The sequence below is a fragment of the Onychostoma macrolepis genome, chromosome 04 (assembly GCF_012432095.1).
Source record: "Onychostoma macrolepis isolate SWU-2019 chromosome 04, ASM1243209v1, whole genome shotgun sequence".
Taxonomy (NCBI): domain Eukaryota; kingdom Metazoa; phylum Chordata; class Actinopteri; order Cypriniformes; family Cyprinidae; genus Onychostoma; species Onychostoma macrolepis.
The window spans coordinates 22,574,902-22,594,496 of NC_081158.1; the positions used below are offsets into that span (position 1 = coordinate 22,574,902).

At 39.9% G+C, this 19,595-nt stretch overlaps 1 protein-coding gene across 1 annotated transcript in view; it reads left to right on the forward strand.

Moving 5' to 3' along the window:
* The window catches only part of snd1 (staphylococcal nuclease and tudor domain containing 1), a 168,708-nt gene that overhangs the window by 111,683 nt on the left and 37,430 nt on the right, over positions 1 to 19,595 (forward strand). The window contains exon 17 of the mRNA XM_058774227.1: positions 1,860 to 2,048. Within this exon, the coding sequence (XP_058630210.1) occupies positions 1,860 to 2,048 (189 nt within the window). The remainder of the gene's footprint in view (positions 1 to 1,859; positions 2,049 to 19,595) is intronic.

The following is a 19,595-nucleotide window of genomic DNA, read 5'->3' on the forward strand; positions in this document are numbered from 1 at the left end:
AATGGGAGGGAAAGCATCTACATTATGGACATGCTGTCAAAAGCACCCACTGTTAAATACCAGTGACATTAAGCATCCACTTAGCATGTTAGCATGTTATCAACCTCACAAACAAGCTAAAACCATCCTGAGCAACTGGTGAGCAACACCCTGGCAGCCTCCCACAACAAACTAGCAGCATTTAATTAAACAAAATTCTGGTTTAACATCAGATCATTTCTAATGAAAACCTGTTTAGTAGACGGGTTCACTTTGATTAACTCTGCTCTATGTGTTCCAACAGCAAAGTACATGGGGTGCATAAAGCTGGTTGTGCGAGACCTAATACATTTAGCCCTCTGGCTAAGGCCAACCCAGATTACCGGAACATTCTGAGCGTGAACCCGGCCGGAGCCATTACCTTTTGCATGTAGAGCTTTAGTTTGCCGCCAAGCGGGGCCGGAGTGGGAGGGTAGTTGTTTGTCCCCATAATGTGAGGTTGGTTGTCATTCTTGTGTTTAATCAAAGTGCCGATTATGCCCTCATTAAAAAGCTTTTACTCTCCCTGCGTATGCAGCCTCTGCCTCCAAAGTAATTCCCAGCAGATTTCCCAAGGGGCTTCCTGGCTGAACAACCGCACTCTTAATCGTTTGACTCTTGGAGTGTCTTTTCACAACACCTGCCTGTTTCTCACAAACCCATTTCACTTGCACAGTGTGGATGTTGCTTTGCCGATGGATCGTAATAGTTGAGACAGATGATTTGATGGAGCACGTTCTAAGTGGTGCTTGCTGAGGCAGCCTGTAACTTTTAGTATTCAAATTTGGTGCATCAAGTCGCCCGAACCGTTTGTGCTACAGACATGAAGGATACTTCAATTTTTGATGCTTGATGAGATGTATGCGACTTGATCGGACGATAAAATGGTGAAAAAAATCCCATAGGCTTACACTGAAGAATCTGAGCCATATCTAGGGATCAGGATATCACAGAGACATAGCAACTTACTCCTAGCAATGCTTAGAAACCACTCAAAATACCATAGCAATGGCATTTTAAATATCTTATGAATATCTTGAATATCTGAATATCTTAGCAACTGCGTTAAAACTCCTTGGCAACCACTCACAAGATCCTAGCATCATTTCTTTAGAAAATGTAAAAATGTAGTTTCTTAAGCATTTGAGTTCCCTATAATCATCATAATTAATAAGACATTGTCATTAGGTTGCTTTGATTAGAGCTTCTAGATTTTCTGTTGCACAAAGACTTCTCTAAAACCTTGATGCGTCATACAGTGTGTAATTTTCCTTCTCTGTTTTGGGTGTTAAGAAGCAGTTAGAGAATTCATCCTTGCATATTTTCCATTAGTAATTGGTTAATGTTTAAAGTGACTCACTGTTTTCCCCCTCTTCTTTTCTTTCTCTGTCATCCTGTCTTTCTTTGAAATGCACTCTTTTTGTCCTTGCCTGCCGTCTTTGATCACTGGCCAATAAACAGCCTCAGTGCTTGGAGACAAATGTAATATATTAGTGGTGCGTGTTCCCTGGTGTCACCGCTTTAATTGAGAATGTCAGGCTAAAGTTAGCGCCAAGCTGAATCTCGACCTCACGTTTAATTGTGCGAGAAAGACGTGCCTAGCAGTGATGTCAGTGACAGGAAGTGTGTGCGTGAGTGTATGAGTGGGGGTATGCTGAAGGCCCCCTGAGTTGCCTGAAGAACGAGCCGTCTGGACGATCAATAGATAGCTCAGTCTCCTCCAGTGATCTGTCTATTTAAGACAAAGTCTCTTTCTCTGCCGCCACAGTAATGGAATCTCAGCTAATCCCAGATACAGTATATTAACTCACTCTTTTGCCTCGTCTCTCTCTTTCTCCTAGGTGGAAGTGGAGGTGGAGAGCATGGATAAAGCAGGAAACTTTATTGGCTGGCTTCACATCGAGGGTGTGAATTTGTCCGTCGCTCTGGTGGAGAACGCCCTGTCGAAGGTCCACTTCACTGCAGAGAGAAGCTCCTACTACAAGACTCTGCTGTCTGCGGAGGAAACCGCCAGACAGAGGAAAGAGAAGGTGAGTTTGGTGGAAATCCAGCATGTTTCATGCAGACTCAGGCTCTGTTCCAAAACCACCTAGGCAGCCCTTTAAAGCATCATTGGCACTCTGCTGGCACAAAACCTGGGCTAACACAGTAGGCAGCAGCGTTATCTTTTAAGATGCCTTCTTTTGTCCAAAATCTAAGGCAGCACCAAAACCCTTTTATGCTAAGCCAGTACACACAGCGGCCATTTTGGCAACACTCCAGTCAGATATTTTATTCATTAGATATTGAAAGATGTTGATAATGTTCAATCTAATTAAAAATAGATTATTTTACTCAATATTTATTTTGCTGTGTGGTGGTGGGGTTTTTTTACGCGCTTTTAACATCAGATCCTGTTGGAATCAATTGTAGAATCTATTTGTCGCACATCGGGTTCTTGCCCTTGTAGAATGTTTCAAATCAGTCCCTTACAAGTTTCTAGTTCATGCAGGATGCTGCCTTTCAAGGGTATCTTGTATAAACAGTAGAAAGCTGGGCCGCCCACTAGGTTTTGGAACAGAGCTTCAGTCTTTTCTGTCACGATCAGAAATTCATATGTATCCTGCCTGCATCTGACAAGCAAAGAGATTCATTACTTATTATTCCAGATATCTTCCAGCCCCACTCTGGTAATAAATATTATCTCTTTTCTGCCCAGCATGCTTTGAGCTCCTGGTGCTGAGGCCAGAGCCTGTCATCCAGTGTATATGTGAACAAAGAGAATACACAAATCTGTTGTCATGTTGCATTAGTTCAGGCAGAACAAATGGACACCGGACCTCCAAAAACAGTAGGAGCTGGACAAAAGGCACAGGAATGAGTGTGTAGCTCAGGGGGTGCCACAGGGCTATGTCTTTGGCACTATCAGTTTTGTTCTCTTCTCCCCACTAAGCTGTGATTGATGAAAACACTCTTCGTCCCTGATCTCAATCTCTCACTTCATTTTCATTATGGCCGAAACAGCCCACAGAAAGCAACGGCCCTGATGGACAAACAACACTCCCGCCAGCTGTTTCTTCTGTCCTCTATCCCTCATTTGGCGAGAGAGAGAACGGACCCGTGCTGATAGCAATATGATCTACTGCCCAAGGCGGCGAAGAGCGCGTTTCTGTCTTCCTTGTCAAATCCATCATTTCTTTTTCATCTCTCTCTCTCTCTCTCTCTGTCATCTCAATCTCTAGACTCTACAAAATATCGCACAAAGTTCCAAAACATATAGCCGCATCTTTCTTTCAAACGCAGTGTTATCAGCTTCCAGCTCCCATGAAAATAGCGACCAATCTGAAATGTGCATCCATAGATCTTCCCTTCTGATTGAACTTATGCCTGGCTTAAAAAGTCAATCTTGCTTGTTTACACTCCCTTAGATATGCGCACAGACACTCGCATATGCACACTCACTTGCACACCTCTCTCCCTCAGTGTCACCTTGCTGTAAACAAAGCATGGCATGTTTTGCACTGACACCTTGAGGAAAGCTCAGTTTGACCCTTATTTCCTGTGCTGTCGCTTTCCCAGTGGGTTGGATTGACTCACTGATTCTCTGGCAGTGAATCAAAGACGACAAGTTTGGTTTGTTGTGCCCCAGTCTCCTGCTCTCTGGCCCTGTGGCTGTCTGGAGGGGGCCATAAGCACAAGGCCACCCTGATGTGAATGTGTTAGAGGAGAGAAAACAGTCGCCACCCATGGACCGGACAGCTGCATTGTTCTCAAAGACTGTAGATGCTGGTTGTCGGGTCTGTCCCAATCCATGCTTGAATTTCCCAGGCCACTCTGGATAATGGAAATAATTAACCCTTCAGGACAAATGGAAGACTGAAAGGAAAGCTGAGGTCAGCATTTCCTTTCTCTCGATGGCCTTCGTTTTTGCCACTGCCAGGTGTTGATGGGTTTTTTGCATTGAGCAGGGTTTATTTTACTCTTGTTTATTGTTCTCTTGTTGGTGGATGGGGAAGTGTTAGATGTTTGCTGTGTCAGGTGTCCAGTTCAGAAAGTGACAGTAATGAAATGCACTGGGTCAAGTTTCATTAAAAAGTATTTTTTTCTTTCTTTCTTTTCAATGTTCTTTTATAATGAAAGAAATAAAGAGCTCCATTAGTTTATAATAGTGGTCCAGTGGCTATAAAACTGAGTTAAAGAACCAAAGGAGACCAGGTGATTTTAATGAAGAGGAGCATTGCAGGATTTTGCCTGGTGTGCTTGAGGTTCAATTTTAAGAACTTGAAGAGTTTTCGTATTATCAGCAATGGTTAATTTTAATGGTTAAAATTATATTATATTCTTAATTTTTTTTTTTTTCATTTTTAACTTTTTTTAATGTTATGTAAGTTTTTAACATTTTCAAGCCTTAAATAAACAAGTTTTTTATTTTGGCGGGATGCCAGCAAGTAAGTATATGCGCTGCGGGGCGCTGCCGAGTGAATAATTTGCTTCATTTATATAGCGCATATTTTCAGGGTACTTAAAGTGCTTTACATTGTGAGGGGGATCTCCTCAACCACCACCAATATGCAGCATCCACTTGGCTTATGTGACGGCAGCCATATTGCTCCTCAACACCAGCTTATTGGTGGAAAGAAGACAGAGTGAAGTGCATCAGTGAATGACACAGCTTTGTGTTTTGCTCTGAAACCGGCAGCGCATAGCTGAGATTTATTCTTTTAGTTCAAACGGAAATATTATATAGTATTATTAGTTGATCTAAAATGGTGATTGTGAATAAATAGCTGTCAACCATGTTGGTACGCAAATGAGCTGTCTGAACTTATTTACCCAGTGCATTTTTTTTTCAGTTGCGTATATGCACCCCTGATTATATTATATTATATTATATTATATTATATTATATTATATTATATTATATTATATTATATTATATTATATTATATTATATTATATTATATTATATTTATTATATTATATTAATTTTTTTATGTTCAAAGGCCTGTGTGGTGGCGTGGACCAGACATTATAATCAAAAGTGTCGCCATGCAAGACTAGGTCTTGATCTCTTCCCACTACTAATTCATTGTTGATGAGCAGAGACATCTTGGTAAATCTTCACACAGAACAAAGTATTGCATTGTATTTGTGCTTACCCATGTGCAGAAACTGGTCCCACGAACGCCTGCACACTACTTTTTTTTTTTTTTTTAACGCAGTTTCCCTGTAGATTGAGGGAATCCATTTAGAAGTTCCTCTCAATGTCATGTGCCGTCAGCACCAACACTGCTCTGAAATGTAAACAGTTGCTGCATGGAGATGTTAGAACACTTCTGGTTGCTGAGCAACAGAGTTATGGCTGCTGATTAGAGAGCGGTTTATGACCCAGTGTGCACCAAGCCAACCCGCATTTTTGCATCTCGCAACACAGGCTATTAAAAGAGCCTTCTTGTAATTACACTAATTATGAGGAGGCTAATCTGAAGAGAAGTCAGCTTTCTGTTGAGAAACAAGGCCTTCTGTCATCTCATATCTAAGTTTGGACTACTTCAACAAGGCTCTGGTGGATCGCCCCATGATTCTGGAAAACTGGGACAAACCAACCACTGATTACTACCCTCCCTTAGATCATCATCCTCATCATTGTTCAGAACATCACTGAGCTTGTCTGCCATTTCCCCTCGCTGCTCCCACGGTCACTCGTTTGTCGTCTTATTCCTGCCTTTTCTGGTATTATTGGGGCATAATTCCGTCACCAGGGGGTTGATTTCAGCTCTAATAGCCTCCCCAGGCTCTCGTATGCTTTACAACACTCGTGACAGGGTTCCGCAGGGGTTGAGAAGGGCAGCCGTCTGCTTGTGACATTTAAGCTCGATAAATTTGTATGGTGGGTGAATGCAGCCCAACGCCACGTGTTGTCCACATCTGTCTGGACCGAGGAGGTCGATTAAACCTGGAGAAAGGATGAGAACATAGAAGTCCTTTTTTATACTATTAAAGGGATAGTTTACCCAAAAATGAAAATTCTGTCATTAATTACTCAACCTCATGTCGTTCCAAACCCGTAAGACATACGTTCATCTTCGGAACACAATTAAGATATTTTTTATGAAATCTGAGAGCTTTCTGACCCTCCATAGACAGCAATGTAAATTAAATGTTCTCAGGCCCAGAGACGAAGTAAGGACATAGTTAAAATAGTCCATGTGACATCAATGGTTCAACCGTAATTTTATGAAGCTGCGAGAATACTTTTTGTGCACAAAGAAAACAAAAATAACTTTATTCAACAATTCTTCTCTGCTGTTATCGAGAGTACCACAACGCAAAACCACTGATGTCTCATCTCTGGGCCTGGGAACACTTCAGTTGCATTTCTCTCTATGGAAGGTCAGAAAGCTCTCAAATTTCATCAAAAATATCTTAATTTGTGTTCCGAAGATGAACGAAGGTCTTGCAGGTTTGGAACGACGTGAAGGTGAGTAAATAATGACAGAATTTTCATTTTTGGGTGAGCTAACTCTTTAAGAGACCTCTAAAACAGACTCTGGTAGAACATCAACTGTAATATATTTGCAATTCATAGGTGTCTCACAGAAATTGATTCAGGCGGAATACACCAACTTTAAAAATGAGCATCACAGAAGAAAAATGCCAACCTGACAAATCCCAGCCCACTTAATGTCTGCAATGGTTTCTGAAAGAATATTTGTTACTTTTGATTTCATTTGGTTGAATCACTCCTGTTGTGAAGGAATCTTGTTCAAGGACCTCATCAGTGGACAGCTACGGCCAATTTCAGAGGAACGTCTTTTAAGTACCAGTTTGCTAGCGAGAAGCGGAACCACGGTGCAATTTTCTTTGAGACACTTGAGTGCCACAGACAATCAAAATATACAAATGAAACCCAAAGGTGCCTAGAAATATTTAAGAAGTTGCAGTTGGGGTTTTTTATTGACGTTGTACGTCTCAGAGTTAGCGAGAAATCCATTGTGCTTTAGTGCAAGCTTCTGTGAGTTGGCACTTTTTTACCTCTGGCTAATCTGGAGCGAGCCAAGGATGAATGAAGGCAGTGGGAGGCTCAGGTCAGTCTAATGGAACCCGAGTTTTCAGACTTGCGTTACTGCATTAATATTTAACATGGAGATGAAAGCGCAGTGCTCGCTATCATTCTTTAAGAGTTATATTTTGTTCATGTTGAACAATGCATTTTAATTAAAAGCCCTCTTTTAATTTCCTCTGATGGAAGTGATTTCGTCCTGAAAACTGACTTGCCTGAGAACACACACATCATAATTGCTCTGTTATTAACAACAAAGTGGCCTAAATGAAGTTTTAACGCTTTTTATATCATGCTCTTTTTTCAGCTCCGGAATCAGTGAAGCAGTGGCTGTTTCCATGGCAATATTATAAAACGCGACAAGATAATTACATACATGCCACAGATGAGGTTATCTGAGTGCTTGAGAAAGTAAATGCTATTCTAGAGTTTTCAGGTGTTGGGTTCGCAGTTTTGAATCTGATGGAGTTTTCCCCGATTTTATTCAGTCAGTCATCTTAAAGTACTTTATCAGAGGTGATTTCCTCACTTTGTGTGTATGCGTGCGTGTAAAAGTTTTATATATAATTTTTTTTTTTTTTTTTTTTTTAATAAATAAAATGCACTGATAAATCATTCACAATAAGACTAGGACACATGTATTAATCAAGTAAATGGGGTCTTGACTTAAGTTAGGTTACATAGAGTGGCATCTCTCCTTCTCTTTCTCTCTCTCTTTCGTCATGCCTGTGCTTGAGTTGCTGTAAATTGCATTAAGTGCTGTGTAGAAATGGCACTAAAAGGGAAGTGTGTGATTATATATGTATTTCCATTCTGTTCCTCACTCCTCTCACCACTGTCATCGTTGCCTTCTAATTTAACAAATGGAGGGCAGGCTGTGTCAGACAGGAACAACCAGAGTACTGTGGTGAATCACAGTAAGAGTTATCCAATTAGACACAGCAACTCTCCCCGGAGGCTTGCGCTAAGGCCTGCTCCGCCACAACAGGGACTTGGCCGGCTAAAGAGAGACAACAAACATGGCAGGACTGATGTCTCTGATGTAAAACATTGGCTGTAAACACATCAGCATGCGTACACAGACTCCTGAACCAATCAAATTTGAGAGTTTTCCTCTGAAGTATTCATGTGAGTTTCAGGCGGCACATTAATTGAGTTATTTAACAGTGCCTGTTATTTAAAAATTGTGTATATTTTTTTTATATATATGTTTTAGTGGCAGTTAATTAGGGATTCAATCCGTATATATATATAAATATATATGTATTGTGTGTGTATATGCAAAGCTTATATTCACGTACAATTTTTTTGTTTATGCTTTTTAACACTAATCATTAGAATACATTGAAAACCCATCAAAACAGATATTAATATTACATTTAATTGTGTTTATTTAGATTAAGACCACATTAATATTTTGTTACTATTGTAAAGGGTTCATCATAACCCGATTTTTGGCTTTTTTGGCCACTCTATTACACTAAAGCACAATTTTAGATTTTTTTTCTGTCTTTGTCACAAAGCAGAAGTGTTTTTTAGCAGTATGTTTACAGCAGTCAGTTTTCAAAAATATTGTATCTCATTTATTAATTCCACAGTTAATTCCCTTGCGTGAGCATTATCATATCGTAACTTAATGTACATCTTAAGAATTCATTGCATTAAGTCTTGCTGCTCTCTTTCATCGAGGTTTCCAACGTGGCAAAGTTTACTCAAGTGCTCTCCATGCCAAATCAGAACAAAACGCCTTGCAGCATGAATCTTGAACAAACAAGAAAAAGCTCTTTGCGCTCTCATGGCGTCTCTTTGGTTCCTTTTCCTCATCTTGAATTCATGAACGATTGCGGTCTTCCTTGCTACATAGGAATGAAAGAGCCTCCCCTGGCAGAAGCAGTGATTATGAGCAGTGCGAAGAGTTCGTTCTGGTCACCTCTATGTTACAGATGAGTGTAATCCATCCACAAACCTCTATCTCTATTCGCTCTCTTTCTGAACCTCCCCCGTGCTTAACATGGATGTTTTTGCATGGAGTATTTTCTCTTTTTTTTTTTTTTTTTAAACCCACGCACAGAAGTTTTGTTGTGCTAAAAAGTTTGGCAGAACTGTGTGGACTGTGTTCCTGCAAATGTGCTAATAAAGATCTCTGCAATGGTTACCATTGCAAAACAAAAGTTTAATTGAGTATTTATGCACCCAAGTGTTCTTGGCTGGCAGGAAAGCAAATTGGGTCTTTTTTGTGTCAACAAACCCTACAAAAAAAAGTAATTAATTCTCCTCGCACTTTTAGTAAGGAAGCTAATTAACGTTGTGGTGACACTTAGCTATGGCTTAATATATATTAGCAATAACACTATCCTTGCCAGCCCATATGTCTTTGTTTTTTGCTCAAATATTTGTTCTAGACTAATTGAGATATAGAGTTGAGTGCTCTTTTTTTCTATCAATACTATCCTTGTCTGACCTGTGTATGTGCAAGAATGATGACACAGCAGTCCCAACCAGCCCCTGCGCTAACATTGCCTGTGTTTAGCCTGAATAGTAATAATTAAAAAATAAATAAAATCTGGAGTTTGTCGTGGTTTAGCAAAAGAAATTGTAGGCTATTCTGGTTAGTTTTTCAAAGAGTGCATGAGGTACTTTTGATCATCAAGTCATATTGTGAAAAGATGATTATGACACTTATTATACAGACAAGCTACAATATGGTTAAAATTGATAACTTTTTTTCATGTAGTAGGTTTCATGTACTACATGTACTTTTACAGCATTTGTTAATCTAGATTAATTCTAATTTCACATGTACTAATATATTTTTGACATTTAAATTGTATAAATCAACATTTAATGTATTATGAATTAACATGGACAATCAACAATAGTGTATTTATAAGTTAATATTACTAAATGCTGTAATAAAAAACAGTGGTAACAGTTCTTGCTATTAACTAGCTGCTTATTAGCATGCATATTACTTGCATACTGGATGATTATTAATACTTATTAAGCACATTTTAATGCCTTATTCTGCATGACCATATTTTAGATCTTTTAATGTCAATACATAAACTTAACTACCTTACTAACTATTAATAAGCAGCAAATTAGGAGTTTGAGGCAACATAGTTAATAGTTAGCTAGAATTGGTCCCTAAAATAAAGTGCGACCAAAACCGTTTACTGTTGGTCCATGATAACTAATGAATTAAAATAGAGTTAGTAGCAGTGTTGGGGAAAGTTACTTTTAAAAGTAATGCATTACAATATTGCATTACTGCCTAAAAAAGTAATTAATTACGTTATTTTGTTACTTTTATGGAAAGTAATGCGTTACGTTACTTTTGCGTTACTTTTGTTACTTTTTAAATATGAGCAGGGCTTGATTGTTTTTAAAATAAGAAGTTCTATTTATAGCAAATGTAAAAGCCCTTTCACACCAAAAAGTGTAATGAATAAACCTCAGGCTGAAGGAAAAGTAAATTCACGTCTGTACAGTAGAACACAGGAGAAGGTTCAACACTCTTCAGCAATACAAAAACAATGAAGCACAATTGTTAGTATATCTAAAGTCATTTTTGCTTATTAGTATGGTTGAACTGGATCATCAAAGGTCAGCAGCAAAGACATTGGTTAATAAAATGGGATTAGATACATTTGTGTTGTTTAACATATTTAATTGCAGGTTTGCATCATATTCTGAGTTTACATTTCACTGTTTTAATTTATTTTGATGAATACTAAATCAGTTTTTTGCGAGTGGGATGAATTAATGCACATTCACATTTATTCTAGAACTACAGTAAGATCATGTTCACACAGCACACACAAGTCCTCTGTACTTCCGATTTCTCCCAACATGGGGACAGGAGACTTGTCAGTCAATAAATGGAAAAAAAATAACTGGCGTTACTTTTTTGAAAAAGTAATTCAGATATTTTCTTGTAAATTAAAAAGTAATGTGTTACTTTACTAGTTACTTGAAAAAAGTAATCTTATTACGTAATTTGCGTTACTTGTAATGCGTTACCCCCAACACTGGTTAGTAATACATTAACTAATGCCGGAAATTTGTCATAGGCTGATGCTAATCGGTTGTAGAGATAATCATGTTTCGCTAAGCTAACAACAAGAACCAGTTTTTTTCTGCACCAAAATCTGCAGTTTCCAAAATATGTTTTATATGTTGTTCCTTTGCACCCAACTTAAGTGCCACTTGACAAAAAGTGCTAAATTCTATGGGGAAATGTGTCCTATAGAAAAGCTGTGCCTCCTGGGAAATTTATCTGTATGTTTTGATGTATGTTCACCAATACTGATTTTGCTTTGTGTTGGAATATGTAGTGTGTGTGTGTTGGCATTAGGTGCTGTACTCTTGCTTACCTCAGTAGAGGGCAAGAAAAAGATCATCTCTCTTGTCACACAAAGGGGAAAATCTGAGAAGGGCTATTCCATACATCTCATGGATTATGTAAGACGCACATTTCTGCATAGAAAACGGGCTTGGGTCATCTACTCCTAACACACACTTCACGTACACACTTCACATACACACCACCACATAAGCAATTCTTAACAGCCCTGAAGGCAAGCCAGGGCTCTTTATAACCACACACACACACACACACACACACACACATTTTCCCACAAATCTTCAGGTGCAGTTTCAGCAGCTTGTCACATTTATTCGCAACTCGCCTCAGCAGACCTTTATTTTTCTATCGAGATGCTAATTTATAATGTTTTAATAATGAGCTAATGATATTTTCTCTCTTGCAACCATAAATTTAAGGCATTTTTTTATATTTCTATTCAGTTTTCCTTATTTGGTCCCCATTTTGTAACTACAACTTGACCCACAAAGACATTTACTCAGACATTTCCTCTTGCACTCACTCAGACTCAGGCATGTAAGCATGAGGAACTTTGAACACTTAACGTCAATGCCAGCTTGAAGGAGAGCCAGAGAGTGCATACATGGGCAGACAGGATGTAGTGACAGACCGGCCGTGTAAATACTCAATCTGTACAGATACCAAAATCCATCCGCATCGAGGCAGGATTTTCAGGCATCTGCATACATGCAAGAAGACATCTAGCTCACGCTGCACTTCTCATGCACATAGGCACACATACATACAGATGTGTGCAAACACGAGATGTCACCCTGACTGTGTGTCCTTGGCCGCTCTTCCACTCGTTTACGGGATATCCCTCTAGGCTCTTGACGGACACTCTTTTAGGCAGATTTGTGGTTCACCCGAGCAGAAAGAAAGCCATAACACTTCCACTAGTTCCATTCTCATGGGGGAAGCACGGTGTATGTGTGTTTGTCTGCTCGGACTGTAATTAGATATGACATTGTGAATTGCATTACTGCAGATGAACACATGCTTGGATACACATGCAGAGTAGAGAACACAAATGATTGTGTTTGCAATCGTTGCATATATGGCTCTTGCTCTTTTTTTTTTTTTTTCTTTTGAGGGACTTTCAATGCGGATGAGGTTGAAGGACAGTTGCCCTGCAGTTGCACAGAGACATTTGCCCCTCGAGGGAGACTGCAGACCAAGAACGGACATTTTTCTGCCTGAGTTGATGGTAGTAGTGTTTTCTCTTCTTGGTTCTGCAATGTCAGAAGCCTTTGAAGTGAAGAGATCTGCTTGCAGTTGGCAAATCCGTGTATCCAAAATACTGGAAGTCAGTGGCTAGAGCCAGATGGTTTAAAGCTGATGTTAAATCATAATAGACCATATTTAGCTAATAAGCATTCCTGGTCTTACTGTGCACGACTCATTGATTTATACTTTTTGTTATACACGTGTATATACAAAGAGATTAAAAATTACTAAAAATAATTGACAATGCTCTATATGTTTTACAATATTCAAAGTATGACACAAAATGTGTTTCGAGTACAAATATGCCATAGACACTATAGGCCATCTTATACGCTTATTCAAGTTTTCAGTTTTAATTCACTCAAATACTGAAATCCGGTGGATGGACAGATGGGAAGATAGATGGAAGGATGGATGGGATGTATATCATGTATAGATGGGTGGGTAGATAAGATAAATTGATGGGTTGATGGATGGATAGTTGAGTAGATGGATGGTGTGTGGGTGGATTTATAGAGAGAAAAATAGCTAGTAAGCCAAGTTACCATTCCTGATTTCTTTCTCTGATTTGTTTTGAGTTATTCTTCCAGAAGGTCCTAAATATATTATAAAAATAATAGGCTTCTTTTTATTTGCACTCCTAGTGACAGTATATTCTAATATTGTAGTGAATCGACTCCCTCCGTCTCTGCTGCCTGGGGATATGACCGTAAAGGAATACATAAACTGTCTACTTGTCCTTTAAATTCAGCAGTGTTTAGATCTAAAAGTCACTAGCTCTGAGATCCACACACTCTGTGTGTGTGTGTGCGTCTGTGCGATGAATGAGATTGCCTATCTGCTCCTTCCAAGTGGAGTTAGACATACACACACAGGCATGGCATTTCCCTCTAGCCTGCTGACATTTGCTCCTTTTTGGGAGTACAAACTCTCCACCGCCAAAACGTTTAGTACCCTCAACTCGGCTGTCGCTTCAGGTGTCCTCTCTAATCGCCTGACAGTAATTAAAAAGAGTGGACCTTCTCTTGTGTGCGCCCACTAACATTTGTGGAGAGCAGACGCTCCTGACTGTGTCTTTGATGCTTTTTGTCAGTGGGAGGTCCCTTCATTCCTGGCTAATAAATGCTAAATATTTGTATCTTGCTGGCAGAGTTTGCTACCGTCCTTTTTGTTTAAGAATCGTCGCGTCATTCCAACCCTTCTCACGGCCGGTCCATTACCAGACTCCAGCGGCGTTACAGCTGCTTTTTACGGAGGAGTCTTTTATGTGATAACTTCCCTGAATCAATTTAAGCTTGTCGACAGCTTTCTTCTAAACCGAGACAAATTTTCAGAGGCTTTTTGTCTTATTTGGTTCAAGTGTATTGAGTTTCTCGCAACAACATCGTCCAGAAATGCGTTTGGAGCCTCCTGGGCCTAAAACCCATCATTATACGGCAAGATAAGACCACCTCAGAGAACCCAGGCTTTCAGCGGCTTTCAGCAAACGGCATTCTCTTTGCTCTTTCTATCTGTGTTTCTCTCTTTCTCAGGTCACTGTGGCTCTTTCTCTGTCATGCACACACATAGCCCTGAGAGAGCACAGTAGACAGGTTTAAGCCAGCGGTTCTAGGTTTGGGGATTCAGCTAACACTACAGCTAACGGCTCATCAATTTTCTTTATTACCTGCTCTGGAAAAATGAAGTCCTCAGTGCAGGGAGAGGCTATTCTTAGATCCGCTGCCAATTCCCCTTCTAAATGCATCTACTCACTCTTCCTCCTGTTTTTATTCTCTCGTTCCCTGCTTTTTATCCTTGCAAAGCTGCTCTTCTGTTCATTCAGATTGCTGATTTTTTTTTTTTTTGCTGCGCTTTGTAAGCAAAATGGCTGCAAGCATCTTGTGCATGAGGAAAAAATTTGCTTTTGCAACTCGCAGTCTGCATTTGGTAATGGGTTTGTAATGGGTGAATTTTTACAGAAATGTTCTGGGTTCAATACAAGTCAAGTGCCGTCAACAGCATCTGTGACATGCTGTCAATTTACCATGGAAAATAATTTTGACTACTTCCTCCAGGTTGTAAAAATAAGCAGAAATTGCGGTAATACACTGACAAACAGAATTTCTGAAAGCCAGGCATTGCTCTGCAATAAAGTTAACATTCTGTATATATAGTTTTGAAAGTTCACAAAGTTCAGTTTAACATTTTGTTTTATCTGTTGCTTACAGATTTCAGAAATTCCCCATAATTTGACACATAACAGCATTTTTAAACACATAACAGCATTTGTTTAAAAATGTAACTAACACATGAACAAGAAACCTTTAGTCCCACAAACCTTAACGTAAAATGGTAGCAATTTGAGTCGAACAAATCATTTACATTTACAGTCATTTACATTTATTTATTTAGCAGATGCTTTTATCCTAAGCAACTTGCAAATGAGGAATACAAGAGATTTATCACAAGTGTAAAGTATGGTGATTTTTTTTTTTTTTTTTTTCTCGATTTTACAAACTGAGGGGCAAGTCAATATTAAATTGGCAGCATGTCACATGAGTCTATAGAGCCTAACTTGAATCTTAAAGATTCTTTTAATAAAATTGTGTTTCTTGCTTTCTCTCCCCATCTTTTTGTCATTTCGTATGTATTTGATGTTATTCCCTCAAGGCTTTAGTGTTATATCTGTCATTGAATGCAGGCAAGTGTGGCAGTTGTATTATTTGTGTGTGTTCGCGCACTTGTTCGCTCGGGTGCTTTCATGCGTGTGTTTCTGTTCGTTCTTTGACATCCCATCGCCTGAAGAGTTGTAGCAGGCCGTTACGTTAAGACCCCTCAGCATCAATCACACACAGCTCCCCTCCATTGTCCCAGACCATCAGTCTCTCATGACGACCCCTCCTGACCCCCGTGGACCCGTGGGTTTAACATCCAGACATAAATCTGACCGTGCCGGACTGTGCACAAAGCCATTTTGGGTTGCGGTTACAGAACGCCACAGGCTCGTTGACAGAAAGAGCCATTTCTTCAACAGGAAAGCAAGTGGGCTCTTTTTCATGTGCTGTCAGTGTTTGTTGGGGCAGAGAGTGAAAGGAAGTGGCTCAGAGCCTGTCGGCTTCTGCGATTCTATTAAACACGGCAGCACATGGCCAGGACTGCACTGCACTGCACGCTCGCACAGGAAACTCAATCAAGAATCGATCAAATTGAATCTGAATCAAATTAGAGTGTCAGGTTCACCTGACAACTTCCTGTTTTCAGTAAATCCGAGTCGGAGTGAAGGGTCACGATTTGAATGTCTTAAAGGGATAGTTCACCCAAAATTGAAAATGCTGTCATGATTCATTCACCTTTCAACTGTTCCAAAAACATGTGTTTTGACTTCTGTGGAACACAAAATAAAAAAACAAATTCAAGGTTGAACTCTTTTCCATGCAATTACACAAATGCTTCAACAAGGACACAAAATATGCCATATTATAGCTTTGTGTGAGTTTACCACTTTAGCTTTCCTTGGCACGTTCATGCAGTAGCAATGTCTGATTCATGATATATTTTTTGAATCAGATGCAAGTAAAACCATGTGAAGATGTCAAGTTTTTCAGTGAATAACGACCGAAATATCATGCATGAGTCATATGGACCACTTGATACTTTTGTAGTGCTTTTATGTGTCATTTTTGGAGCTTGAAAGCTCTAGTCACCATTCATTATAATTGCATGTAAAAGAGCAGCCATCACATTCTTCAAAATAACACCTTTTGTGATTTCATGCATTAAAGAAAAATTTGGAACATCATGCAGGTAAATAAATGATGGCGATTTTCATTTTTGGGTAAACTATTTCTTTAAAGTGCACTTTTCTATTTGAATGCAGAGTTCTAGAGTGATTTCTTTCGCTCTACTCAAACAGACAGGCATTTTGTCTACCCTAAAGGAGTCGCACTGTTATGTAAACACGTACTCAGGCTTCACTTCCTCTTTTCATCTTTCTCTCATGCGCTTCTCTTTCTCTCTCCCAGCATGCAACTCCCTTTTCTCAGTATTCCCCCTCTCTCTCTGTCTCTCATCTGTGCCGTGGGCTTGCAGCCAGCCATGTTGTTTGAGTGTGTGTGTGTGGGATGTGACTGGTTTTAGTGGGCTACAAGGCCTCCTTCAGGACGTAAGTGTCCCCCTGAAGAGTGGCTGTCGATGTCAGTCCAATTTCCCTCTCTTTGTCATCTTTCCTCCTTTTTACTATCCAGCTCCTCAGCATTTCCATGTGTAAAGACAGCTAAACGCCCATGTTTGTCAGATGCAAGCGAGTCGATGAGCAAAGCTGCGAGAGGTGGAATATTCGATCTGAGAAAATGAAGAGGCTGCTTTTCAAGAGATAAACTGTAGCCATGACAACCCGGCATCAAGACATGCTGGGTTAAATAAACTTGATTATTTTGTTTTTAATTTGCACACATTTTGTGTGCTGATTCCTTTGCAGAGGGAAACAGAAAGAGAGAAATATTAAACCTCTTTAGGCCAGGGTTACGTAAATGCAATTATCGGTTTATTTGATAAATGGATTTGTGTGAAGTAGTCTTCACTTGAATTTCATGTCCTTCCCGGAAGCCCTCTGTCATGACTGAGTCTGATTAAAACATATGTCGCATGTGGTTATTTCATGCGGTGAAGTGTGGGCAGACAGCAGGTAGGCAGGCTAGCTGGAAATAAGCCGCTTTAAATAGCTCCGCTTCTAGTCTTTACGGCAAATGAATACTGATTTGGAGGGCTTTTATTTTTTATTTTTCTCAGCTTTGTACAAACATCAGGAGGTTTGTTCGGAATGGAATATTAGAACTCCTCCAGTGCATTTGATTCTTTGAATACATTTTCCTTGCATTGGGAAAAAATTTATTTGTCTAGGTATGGGCAGAATAGTCAAGCAGTTCTTCAAGAGCTGATTTAGCTTTAATGCACTTGCTGGTGAAATGGTAATTCACCTTATCTCTTTTCTAATGAATGTTTTTGAATATATTGTAAACAATTCACCCATGCATGTTTCATTTATTTTATTTATTTTGACCTCGTAAACTCAATCTTCCAGTGAAATTATATACTTTTCTCGTTACGCATACCAGACTTCTCCAATCATTAAGTCTGCTTAAACCCGCCCATTTCTTACTATCGACTGCAAGCTTACATTCAGATCTGCCGCCTTCAGTCTAAGATCGTCATCTTTTTGCAGTCTGTGTGAAGTCAGCATTGGAGCAGAAAGTCTGAGTGTTGTGTAAGGCCCCATATGCTGCAGTGTTTCCCCGGGGGCATCATCTGTGCGGGTGGGGAGCCGCGACATTCATGCCAGACCCCTCAGAACCAGGCTGTTTTTTGTTTTTTTGCGCAAACGGGCTTCATTTCCATAGTTACTTCCCACAGAAATGGCGCTAACCGCTTAGCACGTGTTTAAGCGTTCTGACACCAACGCCGCTGCTACGAGGGCCAGAGTTTCTGGTGACTTCTTACCTTTACCGTGCAGGAATTTCAGGCTGGTGGGAGTTTGTAACGGCTGACAGGAGGGCGGTGACATTAGCGGTGTAAGCCGCAGTATAAGCCGTGCAACCGCCACTGCATCCCAACAGCTGCTGTCGGTGATATGAGGCTGAAGAGAAGCTCACCGCATGCTGACATCTCGCAGCTGTTGATTCCCAAAGTGCCATGCCACCTGGGCACTTTTAATGCATAAATTTATCCGCTAAGTAACCACATCCAAGACTCCACGTCCACCTCTGCTCCACACACCCCTCCCCTCTGCGTTTCACCCCAAGTCACCCCATTCTAAGTTGGGTGGGTCGGAAAACTCTGGATATATCCAGCTTACAGCATTATGTGTTTACAGATGAGTGTAGTGTGATTATGCTAAGTGAGTTTATAGCCCTAGCTCAGTGTTTGCAGGTTAAGTGGATGCTGACAGTGTAGGTCACTTAGTTGATGTGTTTGTCAGCATCCGTGAGTAGATTGATGTGGACTTTGGGACGTGTGATGGATGGTCGGTCTGCCCTTTGTCACCGGATGGACCTGTGTGTTTGAGAACATTTGAACCAGAAAAAGTGTGACAGTGTTGTTTTTTCCTCACGTCTAGTATAATGGTGCTTTACAGTCAAATTAGCATGAAATGTGTTTTGTTTCGTTTTTTTTTTTTACTCGTATTTTCCAGGTAAATGCACATTTATGGAAGCTGTCGCTGGTAGTTCTGGTTTTAATGACTCGAGATTGATGTGTGGAATTGCTCAGGTACTTGAAAGCATTCGTGTTAACACATCAGCTACATGTAGACACAGAGTTGAAAGCGTGAATGGTATGCAAATGTATTCAAGAATATATAGCTCTGGGTCTTTTCCCCCAATTCCTCCTTTAGACTAGAAGAGCTTACTAGAAAGCTAATTAGATTTCAGAAAGCATTCCTGGACATGCCAGTTTAAAATTTCTCATTGGGCAATGAATGTCTGGTCATATGACGTGATCATTGAAATCGATGCTTTTGCAGTGTAAATGTGTTTAATACCTCCCATCCTACAATACATTGGTGCAACACCCCATTAGTACATCGCCCTTATAAGTCTTATTATGCACGGTAATGAAACACATCTGTCATTTACTGCGTCTGGATCCCGTGTCCTGCTTGGGTGTGAGCGTGTGCCGGGGTCAGAGTTTGTAGCTGTCAGATGTCAATCAGGAAGAGTTCAAAAGAGTAAGGCTTAGTGCTGTTGTCATTCATGGATCTTTTCACATTGATTTTCTTTTTCTTTTTCTTTTTTTTCCTCTCTTCTTCCCCCAGTCCTCTAAGGATGCATGTAGCCATGCATTCTAATCGGCTTCACGTTTTAGTTGCGAACAGAATATGATTGCATTCCGTCATGCTCTTGCTGCTTTTATTTAAATATTTAAGCAGTGTCAAGTCAGTTTTTGTAT